At 33.4% G+C, this 13,834-nt stretch overlaps 3 protein-coding genes across 5 annotated transcripts; 2 read left to right on the top strand and 1 right to left on the bottom strand.

Annotated features, from left to right (window-relative positions):
- Window positions 1–1,594: 1,594 nt before the first annotated feature.
- On the top strand, window positions 1,595–2,814 carry LOC133701782 (probable calcium-binding protein CML13). Its single transcript, XM_062125869.1, has one exon. It carries the CDS (start codon window positions 1,694–1,696, stop codon window positions 2,135–2,137), a length of 444 nt encoding a protein of 147 aa, XP_061981853.1. The 5' UTR covers window positions 1,595–1,693; the 3' UTR covers window positions 2,138–2,814.
- Window positions 2,815–3,447: 633 nt separating this feature from the next.
- On the bottom strand, window positions 3,448–9,515 carry LOC133701780 (uncharacterized). Of its 2 annotated transcripts, none has more exons than XM_062125868.1 (8): window positions 9,158–9,515; window positions 8,341–8,466; window positions 7,144–7,242; window positions 5,975–6,117; window positions 5,710–5,818; window positions 4,808–4,915; window positions 4,132–4,272; window positions 3,448–4,036 (listed from the first exon to the last, which is right to left on the bottom strand). In XM_062125868.1, the coding sequence occupies exons 2-8, from the start codon at window positions 8,356–8,358 to the stop codon at window positions 3,617–3,619; spliced, it is 1,038 nt and encodes a 345-aa protein (XP_061981852.1). In that variant the 5' UTR covers window positions 8,359–8,466; window positions 9,158–9,515; the 3' UTR covers window positions 3,448–3,616. The 2 variants fall into 2 exon arrangements, with proteins under 2 accessions (XP_061981852.1, XP_061981851.1); XM_062125867.1 differs by having other exon boundaries at window positions 9,162–9,515.
- A 1,081-nt stretch (window positions 9,516–10,596) lies between these two features.
- LOC133700881 (small ribosomal subunit protein uS8z/uS8w) lies at window positions 10,597–12,393 on the top strand. 2 transcript variants are annotated; one of them, XM_062124595.1, is made up of 4 exons: window positions 10,597–10,727; window positions 11,367–11,504; window positions 11,594–11,754; window positions 12,072–12,393. In XM_062124595.1, the coding sequence occupies exons 2-4, from the start codon at window positions 11,372–11,374 to the stop codon at window positions 12,168–12,170; spliced, it is 393 nt and encodes a 130-aa protein (XP_061980579.1). In that variant the 5' UTR covers window positions 10,597–10,727; window positions 11,367–11,371; the 3' UTR covers window positions 12,171–12,393. The 2 variants fall into 2 exon arrangements, with proteins under 2 accessions (XP_061980579.1, XP_061980578.1); XM_062124594.1 differs by lacking the exon at window positions 10,597–10,727 and having other exon boundaries at window positions 11,339–11,504.
- The last annotated feature ends 1,441 nt before the right edge of the window (window positions 12,394–13,834 follow it).

Here is a 13,834-nt window from a genome sequence, read left to right as displayed (position 1 = left end):
AAGCCTACGAAGAACCCTAGCATCCAAAAACATCGAACCCAGAATGATTATCACAATTCTCGTTAATTCCTGTAGAGGATGAGATGGTATTCTCTTTCATAACGTGTTGTGACAACAATCTTGTTTCCTTGCATGCATTACATGGTATAAAGGCTAGGATTAGTTAGTTTTAAGAGGAAAAATAGGAAAAACCACTGTGGATCATCTTCCATGCATTATAGATTTACCTATAATAGGCTATGAAATATAACCACTGGTAATTTTAAGATTCCTGGATATGCATATATAGCATGTTCATCGATTTAGGAAGAATAGACACCCAAATTTAGATACTAAAACTATAAATATAAATATAAATAATAAAAACTAAGATAATTTGGATGTTTAATATTTTTTTTATTCTTGAAAAACAACTCTAAAAAACAATTCTCAACTATTAAAAAAACTATCATCCTCAATCTATAAACTATTAAATATAAAAATAAAATGAGTATATAATATACAAGTTGGATTGAGTTGACTAAGTTTTAAATATTTTAACTTGCCACTTGATTTATGTTATTTATTTCTTTAAATAAATATTTCTCTTTAAATATGTCATGAAAAAATAATTTTAGGCCCGTAATATTTATATTGATTTGGTTAAATTTTGATTTTCTAGAGTCATTATACACTCTTTCTTTTTAGTATTTGAAATGAATTTATTAGGGTTTTTAATAATGTTTTTAAGTAAAAATAAGTTAAAAATTAACTTTTTAGAATTTCAGAACTTGAATATCAACTTTCTAACTATTAAAGGTGGGTAGAAAGTTAACTAAAAATAATATGTCATGTTATTTAAGTAATATCAAATTGGATAGATACTGTATTATATATCTATATGTAAAAAAACAACTTGACACTTGGGCTGAAATATTAAACCCATGCATAACTGAGCTTTTTTTAGATATCCCTTTAGTTTTTCTTTTCTGTTTTTAAACTCTTAACAAAAAATATATTTAAATTCATTGATTAAAATAACATTTAAGCAATTATTTAATTATAGCATTGCTACTAAGAAGATTATGGTTTTTATGGTGATATTATTGATTATTTTATGAATAATTATGAGTTAGTCTAATATGTATATTTATTAAAAATAATTTTTTATTAGCATTTAATAAGAATAAAATATATATTTTTAAAATTTCTTATTAATTTTTAACAATTTTATCATTCTTAGAATTTTCTCACACACACACACATATATATATATATATATATAAAGTAATCAATTCATGATTTTTTAATTAAAATTTAGAAAAAAATACTTATTATAATTGTTTTTTATAAAACATAAATAATTAAAAAGATTAGTTTTTTTTTTTATAAAAAAAATATACGTTTTCCCTTTTATTGTGGACCCCCACCATTCCAATGTCCAACACAGACAACACGATTATTTTAAATGCAGTCCCACGTCTGACCCCACACTCTAATTTCTTTCTCCAAAACGCTGTCGCTGATAACCCAACTTTAAACACTATTCTCGAAACGACATCGTCTAGCACTAAAAAAAACGCATTCCCTCATTTTATTACAAGATAATAAAAAACAGCAACCCCCCCAGTAACGTTTAAGACTTTTAAGAGGGCGTGAGACAGCATTTCATCCAAAGAGAAAAACAAAACGACCCGACCCGAATCAGAAAAACATGGGCAAGGATTTGAGCGACGATCAGGTGTCATCAATGAAAGAAGCGTTCACGCTCTTCGACACAGACGGTGACGGAAAGATAGCCCCATCGGAATTGGGGATCCTTATGAGATCTCTCGGTGGAAACCCGACCCAAGCTCAATTAAAATCCATAATCGCCGAGGAGAACTTGACGGCACCGTTTGATTTCCCTAGATTCCTTGATTTAATGGCAAAGCACATGAAAGCTGAGCCGTTTGATCGGCAGTTACGTGATGCATTCAAAGTGCTTGATAAGGATAACACAGGGTTTGTTTCTGTTGCGGATCTGCGTCATATTTTGACCAGTATTGGAGAGAAATTGGAGGTGGCGGAGTTCGATGAGTGGATCCGAGAAGTTGATGTCGGGTCCGATGGGAGGATCCGTTACGATGATTTTATTGCTAGAATGGTTGCTAAGTGAAAGTGAATGATTTGGATTTTAAAGATTTGTAAGTGTTTGTGAGTTTGTTTTGGAAGCAAATTGTCGTTAGTTTTTTTTTTTTTTTGGGGGGGGGGGGGGGGGGCAGTAGTGTTTGCTTTGGGTTTTGTTTGTAATGGATGGTGTTGGTGTTTTTATTTATTTTAATAATTGAATTGTTGAATTAATTTTAATTTTCTTTTTGTAGTTAGCGTGTGGATGCTATTGTTGAATCTGTGATTTTTTACAGATTTTTGGGTGAAATATATTGTACGGAACTATTTTTTAGCTACTCTTCCGTCCGCATTTAAGGAACGTTTTGTGAATCTGGGGTTCTGGAAGATTTTTGAAGAAGAAGAGTCTGTCAAGCATTTGAGAGGGATTTTACAGGTCCATGAATTCCCTGGTCTTGAGAGCTTTTAGGTGCACGGTACCGGAAAATTGTAAAGAGCAAAAAAGAGATTGAAATCTACCATTATTTAGTTTGCCTGGTTTACAGCTCTGTGCTTAAAGATGGGCATGGTCATGGGATTGGGTATGTGGACCTGTTGAGGTTGATAAAATAGGTTTGGATTAGCAGAAATCATCGGTATTTCTGCCAAAAACTTGTGATAAATAATGTCAGGTTGATGAAACCAGATTTCATGCTATAGAAGAATGAAAGCTCCTGCTTGTTGACAGTTGTTGTATGTGTTTGTTTTCTATGTTTTACTCTGTGCTTGATATTTTTTGGCAAAGTCGAGTGTGTTCGCGAGTTACAGGTTTAATTTAGGTTATAAAGGTTTGAGTTTTGGAATTGTATCCTTGGTAACACAAGGTGGCAGGGGGGAGGTCGATGAATGCTTTCATTAGACTCTGCTGAGCTTTGAGTTATGAATGGGCTTTGAACATAGCGTACTTATTTTGAGAATTGGGCAGAGTAAGTTATTGAGTATGTGCTTCTTGTCCGGCAATTGATTTCAACTGGGACAACCTTTGTTCTTCCCTAGTTCCAGCATGCTTCATGTTTGGGTTTTAGGTGGCCAGACTCCAAGTGGTTCCTTTTGTCATGATTTGGTGCTGTTTAGAGTCTTCTCCTCAAAAAGCCAGCTCGAATGGATGATCGTGTTTATTTCTTTCTATACCGGCCGGGCCTGTTAAAGAGGAGCTGGCCCGGGCCTTAGCAAAGTTTTCAATCGTGCTATGAAGTTGCACACAACTTGAAGCTTACGCACGGAAGGGAATCGTGGTTTTGGAAGAACATCCGTTCCCTCATAGGAGGAGGTTTAGCTTGCCGACCCAGTTGAATGGACGACCAACTTGCAATATGAGAATTACAATAAACAAATAATTCACTCGATTAATTTGAAGCACCAAACAAAGGCTTCGCAATGACTTACAAAACATTTAGCAAGAAAATGTCCTCAGCCTAAACAAAGAACCTCAAGTAATGTTACAGCTTGCAGCAATTTCGTGTTATTTTACACAACCATGTGCAAATGTCTATTTCACCCCATTCGTCTGCGTTTTTGCCCAAAATATGAAGTGATGTACATCAACTTCCCTCGAGAGGGAAGCGGGTCGTAAAAAAATTTCCAGAGTATATTGCAAAAAGATTTCAATAGCTATGACGTGTTGTTTTCTCAAAAAACAGAGATGAATTGTGTCTCCCGGAGCAATGAGGCAAAGCTGTGCATTACTTAGAAGCTGGTCGTGTGAGGTATGTGATTCTGAGCTTTCCGGAGCTGGACACAACTGGTTTTCCTTGGATTGTCCTTCAGAGCTTCCTCCATCATCTTTGGGCTCATCATCTGGATCTTCTTTACCATCTTTCTCTTCATCATGGCTCCCACCAGCGCCATCCTTTGGGATGCCCCTGACCATGTCTGGCTGGGCTTCTAACCCAACTCGTCGCAGGTGTAGCTGCATGATTGGAGATGGCCAATCAAAACATACTGTTTATGAGGCAATAATATTAAACAATGCATATCTATTGGCGAATATAGAAATCGGCTAACCTGAAGATGCAAGTTAACTTCATCTGGGCGTGAAAGAAATGGAAAGTCACCTCCACTCTTCAAGTGAGCACACCGTGCTTCAGGATATCTATCACTCAGCTGATCTTTGAGTTGTTGAGGAGTTGCACAGTAATCATTAGTCTTCGAGAAATGTGGCAACCGTGTCAAAAGAACATATTGAGTAGTTAGCAATTTTTTCTTCTTAACTTAGGCTATCTATCCAAGATCAGTGAAAACTTATGACAGAGATCATAAAAGTAAATTAAAAAAGAAAACAAATCATCAAAGATTCAAGTATTCAAAGAGTCAAAAGTAAGTGTAGTAAAAAAAACTTAAAGAGACATTAAAGGTATGATACTGGCATGCAACATGGTTTCTAAATGTCTGAACGTCAGATCATAAAATATGCAACTAAGTTGAAAAAGGCATAACCAAGAGACTATTATTTGTCTCAGAATCAAATCTCGAATATGAGCATTAATATCCCCGTCTGAAATGGAAGAGCATATTGTTTGCTTGGTAAAAACATTACAAAAAATATAGGCTGCAATTAATTTTTTTTTCCATGACATTATTTCCCAGACAATTAAATCTCCATATTGTCAATATATCACACTTATTTTTACAAAATATTTTTTCAATCCACACATACAGAGACAAGTTTGAAATAACTTACATCCATTATAGTGATACATGAATCTGAAAGTAGAAGAGATCCAACTGAAGCAGCATCAACATTCAGAGTCAACCTGGAGGCCAAGTCATCTCTCGAAAGCGTTTCAACCTGTTACAAATCAATGAGTCAACCAGGTTCTCTAATGTAGCGAATGGTTTGCCCAAAAAACAGAGATGCAGAATAAATTGCTCCATGGAAGATAAATGATCACATCGTTGTTAATGGACTATAAATGATGAGACTGCATGGTAGATTTATTATTTGTTCTTTCTTTAAATGATCTCATTCTTGTTGATGGTCTATAAGAAACAATGAGACTGCACAGTAAATTTATTTGTTTATTTATTATTATTATTATTATTATTATTGAAAAAGAAAGGTAGAACAATGATTACCACCAATTCAGCCTTTCAAAAAGGAGAAAACAGGGGGTAGAAAGCCAATTCAACCAGAAACAGGATGCACTACACAATACTAGGGTTACAAAATAAGATAAAAGTAGAAGCTACTAAGATAAATGGAACACAATTGAACGCACAAATCAAGTCAACTACAAACTATTTATCCACGTTATGGACAAGAAACCTTGGTCTTAAAAGCTTAAGTCAACCCTACAGCAACTGCCAACTAAAAAGGTACAAGCAGATTGGTTGAGAGATTATAATTAAAGCTGTGAGAGAAATTATAATCAAAGTTTCCACCCCTCCTCCTGCACGTACATGCAAAAGAAAGTGGTTGTTGAAGCTACTCAACATAGGAACCATCTTATCGGATGAAATTATATAAAATTCTAGAGTTACTTCTAGAACTAATAAAACTTCAATTAATCTAAAGAGATTGTTTCATGGCATCATAGATGCACCAGGATAAGTGAGATCAGAGATGGGTTTCGTAGACTCTACCTGAGAAACAACAAAATCCACTGAATCTGCAATAAATGGTTCATGAGGACCATCGCGAATTCCAGTTAAGACATACCTTTTCAGAAGAAAAGATGGGGTCCAACTTACACTGCAGAAACAATACAAAAATTAAGACTATTTTGGAGAGCGCAAAATTAACACATGATTGCAAAGAGCGTATGAGGTAAAAGTACTGATACAACTCTGAAAAATTTAATGCAGTTAAAAAAAAGAGAGTAAAAAAGGAAACATGATGACCACATACACAGGAGCCCATGGCATGGCAGATGCAAAACTGTGAGTCTCCAAAAAGGTGTTTGAAAGTATCAATGATCTCACTCGCCTTGGACGATGCTGTGCAAAAAGCTGTGCTAAGAAGCCCCCTAAAGATGTTCCATAAAGATGTATCTGTAAGAAAAGACTAATCAGTAACAAGAGCAAAAGGCCGAGTAAAACTACAAAGATATGCACTGAAATAAGAAATTCAAACACTTCCAGTTTAAGACATAAGCTATTATAACAGTTAGCACATTGCTTTATGAATCCTACTGAGGTGTTCTCCTTATGTGGTAGGCTCAACTGAACCGCACACCTGCAACCAGTTATTCTTCAACCTACAAGTAATGTTTGTAACAACTTGACTGGGTAGTGGACAAGAAAAAAAGATCAAACCCTACTCCTCTACTACTAATTGAGTTGAACAGGATCTAAATTCATGCTCAACATTTTCAGCCACAAAGATCATCGTTTTTTGTTCCCCGCATGTAAAATCTGAAAAATCTGCAGCTGGAACAAGTAAATCTTGCAGAAAAACTGTACAGCTGAATTCAGTAACATTAAATTATCTACAGATATCATATGCAAATAAATGAAGACTCGCTGGTTACTATGACCAGGGAAAAGGTGAAACTCGTGTGTTTTGAAGTGATACCAACTTAAAGTTATTACTTCCTGACTTTGCACTGTACAACCAACATATATAACCACTCAGCCAACTGAAAAAGGATCGCTTCTGTTGTTGTTTGCTGAACCTAACAAGCTTCATATGGTCTTCAATAAAGGCCCTGATTCCTTAACACCAAAGTTCTCTTTGGTAAATTAAAAATGAAGAATATGAAGCCATAATGAACGGCTTCAAAACAGATTCTTAACCTGGTATCTGTCAACAAATCTTTACCACCAAGGCAAAGCGGCAATGCTATTCTTTACTAAAATTAAAAGGAAAAACACATAATCTTGCTGGCTGTTCAAAGGGTATTCCTTCCAATATTTGAAGCGCCAAGGGAATTAAAGCCTCATGAAATGCAAAGACAGGTTCTATAGCAAAAGTACCACTTTGGAATTCAATAAAAGGTGCACCAAACAAGCAGTAATTTGGTTTCCTGCAACATTATTTTATACAATTATAAGCCACAAGCAAATGAAGGTTCTTACATGATGAACATCGATGACATCCAAAAACTTTTCAAATGCTTGGATCCACTCATGATGATTCCACACACGTGGAATATCAACAGAAATAACTCGGTACCCCTGAAAATTCACAGAAGTCATGCTACACGACCTCAATATGATAACTGGCAACAACAGAAAGGAGAAAGAACAAAACTAAACAAGTAATATTTATGGCAACAGACCAAGAAGTTTAATTTCCACAAGAAAGGACAGCAGCCAAAGCAGTCAAATGTACTTCAATTAATGAACCCATTCAACTTTTAAAATATAAAGTTCCAAATCATATAAAGATTGGGGAAATGAAAAAAATATGACATTCAAAACAGCCTAACAACAAATAGCAACCTCAGTTTCTCCAATTCAGGGTTTGACAAATTTCTATAGTTAGGAATTTAGGTTCTACTGAAGTATGGATTGCTCCGACTATCTATCAAATAAAATCAACCAGGATTTAAATCTGACTTGGTGAATCAGACTGGATGAAAGGAGGAAACGATTGAAGGAGACAAATGCATCATAACAGTTGAAGCTCGGAGATCATGCTCAACACAGAGTGCCAAGTGAGTTGACATTAATATAATTTTTTAAACAGCTAAAACTCAATATTTAGAGAAAAGTTTTGAATTTTTGCATCTGTTTGCAGCTACAAAAAAGCAGACTTATTCATATACTGTTAAAATTTAGCCATGTCCCCAATAAAGCTTGTTTTACGAGCCCCACACCAGCAATAGGGAAAAGTAAACTTTGCTCCAAAGCAATGAGCTTTAAGGATCCCAGTTAAGGAAAACACAAGAATGACAAACCCAGCACCTCCTTCTATTCAAATGTTAGAACAACAAACTTCCTAGTAAATCCATTCTAGGTTACTGTAAATAGTAAACCCTTGTAAACAGAAGTTTAACATTATTTTTACCCTTTTTCTTCTATTCTCTTTAAGACATAAAAGCCCTGAAACTGAAAGAATATAACTTATCTAGCATTAGGTCCACCATCATAAATCTATCCTTCAGGATATGAACATGAAAAACTGGGGAGTCCTAGACCAAGCCTGTAGATCCCTTCAGTGCAATGTGAAAATGAAAAACTGACCTCAACAGATTCAATTGAAAGTGCAAGAAACAAAGAGAAAAGTTTGAACCCCTTGTATCTAAGAAACTATGATATCCATCAAATTACCTTCATGGACAATGACATGATCTGCTTGTAGTAAACATCTGCTGTCCCTGCTATTCCAGGAAGACAAATAAGTGGAGGAACCGCTTTGGGACCAAAATCATAGTATCTCCACTGCTTTGTCCCGATCTAAAAAGAAATTCAAATGAAGGAGACAGCAAATGAAAAGAATAATATCAGAGAGGGAAACCATCCAGCCACTTCTTTGTGCTTCAAGAGAAAAGAAAAACAAAAATAAAAGAACAACAATCGTGATCTCGTCGATTAAATCGACGCTCCATGGTTTGAAGCTTCGTACAAAAAAAACAAAAAAAGACCAACTCTTCTGTTAAAACCTAGCAGAAAAATAGTACGGGGAAGCTAAGAGATGAAATTAAATATCAGTAGGGCCAAGACTTGCGTGATTCAAGCACTACAGAAATTGAAGATACAGAGTATAAACCTCGATCAATTACAGTTTGAAACTTACGTACAATTTTTTTAAAAAAAAAAATTTATTCAACCTATTTTAGATTGAGAATTCAAAACGATCCAAGATAATAGAATAAAATTCAAACGAAAGCCTGGGCAATGACTCAAGACAAGAGCTTGTAAGTAAAGCAGGAGCACAAACAAGTAACCAGAGTAAGTGCTAACGAGTAAAACTCCAAATCAAGAAAACCCAGATCAAGAGAGAACATGAAACGGAGACAACATCCGATGATTAACTCTCAGACAGGGGAGACCAAATCATACTTGAAAATAAAACAAATACAAAGGGTAAAAGTAAAACATAAAACCTATGATTCAATTCATAATGAAAAGGGAGAAAGAGAGAAACCTACGGGAATCTTGTGGAGAGGGACTTGCGACTTGAAATGAATATAATCACCGGGCGCCGAGAAGACGCCTTTCATTGTATATAGAATAGATAGGGTGGGATAATTCAGATCAGTCAAGGCCACCTTTTGATTTTCCAGTTGCAGGCCAGAGCTTTTGTTTTCGTTTCCCAACTTAATTAAAAATTGGACACAGGGGGTCAATTATTTCATCAGATGACTGCATAATTATAACCTGGCATGGTCTTTTCAAGGATTTTCAAGGATTTTAAAAAAGATTTAAACTTGAAAATGATGAATTTCTGTACTACAACACCAACATGATAAAAAAAATCATTCGTGAGAGTAAAATGCAGTCGCACACACAATGTAAATTTGTCATAAATATGTAGCCATACAATTAGCAATATAATACTCTTTCTTGGAGATTTTTTTTTAAAAAAACAAATAACGGGGCTGATTTTCGTTTTTAATTTATGTTATTATTATTATTTATTTTTTGTCTTTCTCCCTCTTTCTATATCTTAGTTAAATAGTGTTTTTGATATTGTTATTTATAAAATTAAATATTTTTAATTATATTTTTTAAAAAAGTAAATTTAAAAATATATGTTGATTAAAAAAATAATTTAAAAATTATTAAATATATATATATATATATAATAAATAAATAAACAAGTATTCATGAATAAAAATAATTTCTATAAAACTAAAGTTTAAAATATGTTTATTTCAATGTAAAACATATAAATTATTTAATTAATCAAATTGTTTTTTTATTGAGTGAAAAAAAAAAAGAGAGGCTAAATAGTGAATTTGAAAACTTTGTTTTGGTATATATATATTAATTTTTAACAAATTGGTTTTGACCAAGTTCAGATCCAAATCACTATACTACAAACTCATTAGTGTTTGCCTTGTTTGGCATTGTGTGTTTTTTTTTAAAATAAATTCTTTTAACTTTATATTTTTTTTATTTTTTATTTTAATATTTTTATGTAAAAAATAAATTTTAAAATATAAAAAATTATATTATTTTAATATATTTTTATACCAAAAAAAATTTAAAAAATAATTTTTACTATATTCTTAAATAAGTTCTAATTTTTTTTTATGTGTGTTTGAAGAAAATATGGGGAGAAATTATTAGTTTGTTTAGATATAATCTTTTTAAAAACCAAATCATGTATCACTAAAAAGTAAAAATACATATTTTTTTTTTATTTTTTAATAAATCTTACCAAAATAATCCAATCACGCATCACTGCACCTGAATCTAAGGCACCGTGCTTTTAGTTTTGGCTCAAGAGTTTTCCAGAATTTTCATTTTTTTTTCTTCAGCGATTTCAAAATTTCACAATATCTTTCTAAATAATATTCTTATAAAATAAAAGTTTATGGGCTGAACATGGGCTTGTAATACCAACCCATTTATATCCTGTTGGACTCAATAACGTAAAGCCTAAACAGAACCCTAATATATTTCTCATCATCAACGTCTCCGCTCCACTTTCACTGAAAAACCCTAGCTAGGAAGGCGCCTCTGCAGATCCCTCGCTGGTTTTGATTACGGTAATCAACCTATTCTTCCTTCTTCTTTTTTATTTCCGATTTTTATCTCCACTCGTTCCGATCTGTCTCGTTAATATATCGAATGCCTGTATCTTCTTTTTTATTTGTTTCTCATTCTCATTCTAGCTCTAAAGACCCGTTCTTTTTTTTTTCTTTGTAAGATTGTAAACGTTTCTTGGCTTCAAAGTTTTTGGGCTTTAGCTCAGTAATTTAAATTCTGTTTGGTTACCGGGAATGAAAGAAAAACATGGAGAAGAAAAGGAAATATTAAGAGAAGGGGTTCCAGAGATTGATTTGGTTGTTTCTCGTATAGCTATTTAATGGGCTTTAATTTTTTTTTATTTCTGTAAGGGGTTAACTATGACTCTGTTCGCTGGGTGGCCAAAGATCAGTTTGTTATTTAAATCGATTTTATTGTTTTATAGTTCACTAGCTGTTTGTTGGCATATAAACGCATATATCATGAAAACCTAGAATGGAATGGTGTAACATTGTTCAATATCCGCCCTTTATTGAACAACATTATCCGAAGGCTGAATAGCCATTTTCGTTTGAATGTTTATTTGTTATTGTGCACCATATTTTTGTGCATCCAAGACATCTGCTGCTAACAATATCTGCAATGTATGTGTGTTGCAGCAACAATGGTGCGAGTTAGTGTTTTGAACGACGCTCTGAAGAGCATGTACAATGCTGAGAAACGTGGGAAGCGTCAGGTCATGATCAGGCCCTCCTCAAAGGTGATCATCAAATTTCTGTTGGTGATGCAAAAGCATGGTAGGATGCCATTTTAACCTGCTTTGTACTTTTAGTTGTCTGATGTCTTCAAATCATAACTCATATTTTTTTTGCCTTTTGCCCTGCAGGATACATTGGTGAATTTGAGTTTGTGGATGATCACAGGGCTGGTAAAATTGTGGTTGAATTGAATGGAAGATTGAACAAATGTGGAGTAATTAGTCCTCGTTTTGATGTGGGTGTCAAGGAGATTGAAACTTGGACTGCAAGGTTGCTCCCTTCAAGACAGGTCAGTGCCAAAAAGAAAATTTCAATTTCATTTCACGCTTTGAAATTCTGCTTCTATTGTGAATAATAAGCTATTATAAACCCGTGAATGGGATGTATGGTATATTTAGAGTGTCCTGTCCACCGCCAAGCAACCTCCTTGCAGCTTTGATTAAGTTTTACCAATGTCTATTTTGTCTCAGGGTGTTGTGGTTTTATTCATTTCCCTAAAATCGTTGCTCTTAGAAATACTTTTCCATATCCATTACTGTAGTTTCTTTTGATGGAATAGCTTATGGCGTTTTGCATGACCTCTGCAATATTGGCTGATTCTTGCAGTTTGGATATATTGTCTTGACAACTTCTGCGGGCATTATGGACCATGAGGAGGCCAGAAGAAAGAATGTTGGTGGCAAAGTGCTTGGTTTCTTTTACTAGGCTGGGTTTAGCTGGATTGCCAAGGAGTGGGTTGTTCTTATAATGGGAAGGTTTTTGCTGTACCCTGGAACTTTTTTTTACAGTAGGATTATTTCTATGCTTTGTTTGATCTATGATCTCTTTTTGTTAGCGTTGGTGGTGGCTCTTTATCCACATTATTTGAAGACATGGATGTTTTTGTGGTTCCCATTTATCTGAAAGCAACTTGATTTTGGGCATCTAATGCTACGTTTCTTTCCAGGTTGAAATTACATTACTGAAATCAAGTTACCATTCATTATTGAAGTATATTCATTAACTAAAAACAGTCTCGGTATGTGATTAAGGCATTATAATTTGATTGTTGCAACCAAAACAACCAGATTGTGAAATTAGATGTATTTCCTAATTAGCTTATATATTATAATTATAATTTAAAAAAAAACTTAAATGGCAGCGGTGCTTTACTCTGCCTCCAGAAACAAAAGCGCAATGGTGCTTTGCTTTACTCTGCCCCCAGAAACAAAAGCCCTAGCTCCTCGTGTTAATGCTCGCCCTTATTTAAAATCTCAGGCAGTCAGGCTAGAGGTCCATGGAGAACCAAGTCCAAGGGCACTCTACTAAACGCCTCGTGGACTAGGGGTTTCACTCTTGTACAATGGAGCATACAAGTACATTGATTGTAAGCCACATAAACGCTGCGAAACTGATTAGCAGATTGGTGCCCCGTGGATATTGAAAGTCATAGGGTAGCATTTGGTTATTAGGAAAAAAACAAGATTTTGACTGTTGAAATTAATAATATTGTTATGATTCTAATTATAAAATTAAAATTGATTTAGTGGGTTAATTTGAAATTGGGTTAACTCGAGACCTGGATTAATACGAGTTTAAGAAAAGATTGAGGAAAGATTGACTCGACCTGAACTAGCTAAAAATCCAGGTTGACTCAGGATAAAATAAGGGTAAAAAATATGTTGAATTTTTTTGAAAATTTCTTTGGTCAAAGGTTGTTTAAATTATTTTTTTAAAAAAATTATCAATCACGTTGATTTTTTTCAACCTTTGACTTGAACATTGTATTTGGTCAATTCTCGAGCTAGATTTTAAAATTATAAGAGAAATTATTTTTATTTAGATGTTAAAAAATTATGTATAAAATAGAAATCAGGGCAAGGTAAAAAATTTCATTTATATATATTTTTTATTTTAAAAAAAGATTAACTTCTCACTCTAGTGCTTAATTATTATTTATAATTTATTTATTTATTGATTATTATATATTTCAACTTAATTGTATTCACATATATAAATCTTTCTTTATGCCTATGATGATTTATAATATTTATAAATGTTTGGTTCAAGTGATATGATAATAATAATTTTTCTAGCAAAATGGAACATAAAAGTTGAATTGAACACAAGATGGTGTGTGCTTGCAATTTTTAAATTTAAAAAGGTTTTTATTTGAAAAGATTTGTTAAAAATGACATAAATAATATCTTGAAACATCATCCAATAATTTAATTTTATTAGTTGAGATAATTTTTTTTTATATGTAAGCATAAATCTATATCTATTGGGATGAATCTTTAACATAAACGAAGCTAAATAGACGACAACAACAACAATGAATGATAAGAGATTTAACTAGTGAAAAGTATTATAAATATGAATTTTAAATT

Source organism: Populus nigra, chromosome 8 (genome assembly GCF_951802175.1).
Source record: "Populus nigra chromosome 8, ddPopNigr1.1, whole genome shotgun sequence".
Lineage (NCBI taxonomy): Eukaryota > Viridiplantae > Streptophyta > Magnoliopsida > Malpighiales > Salicaceae > Populus > Populus nigra.
This window is presented reverse-complemented; position numbering and strand designations above follow the sequence as displayed.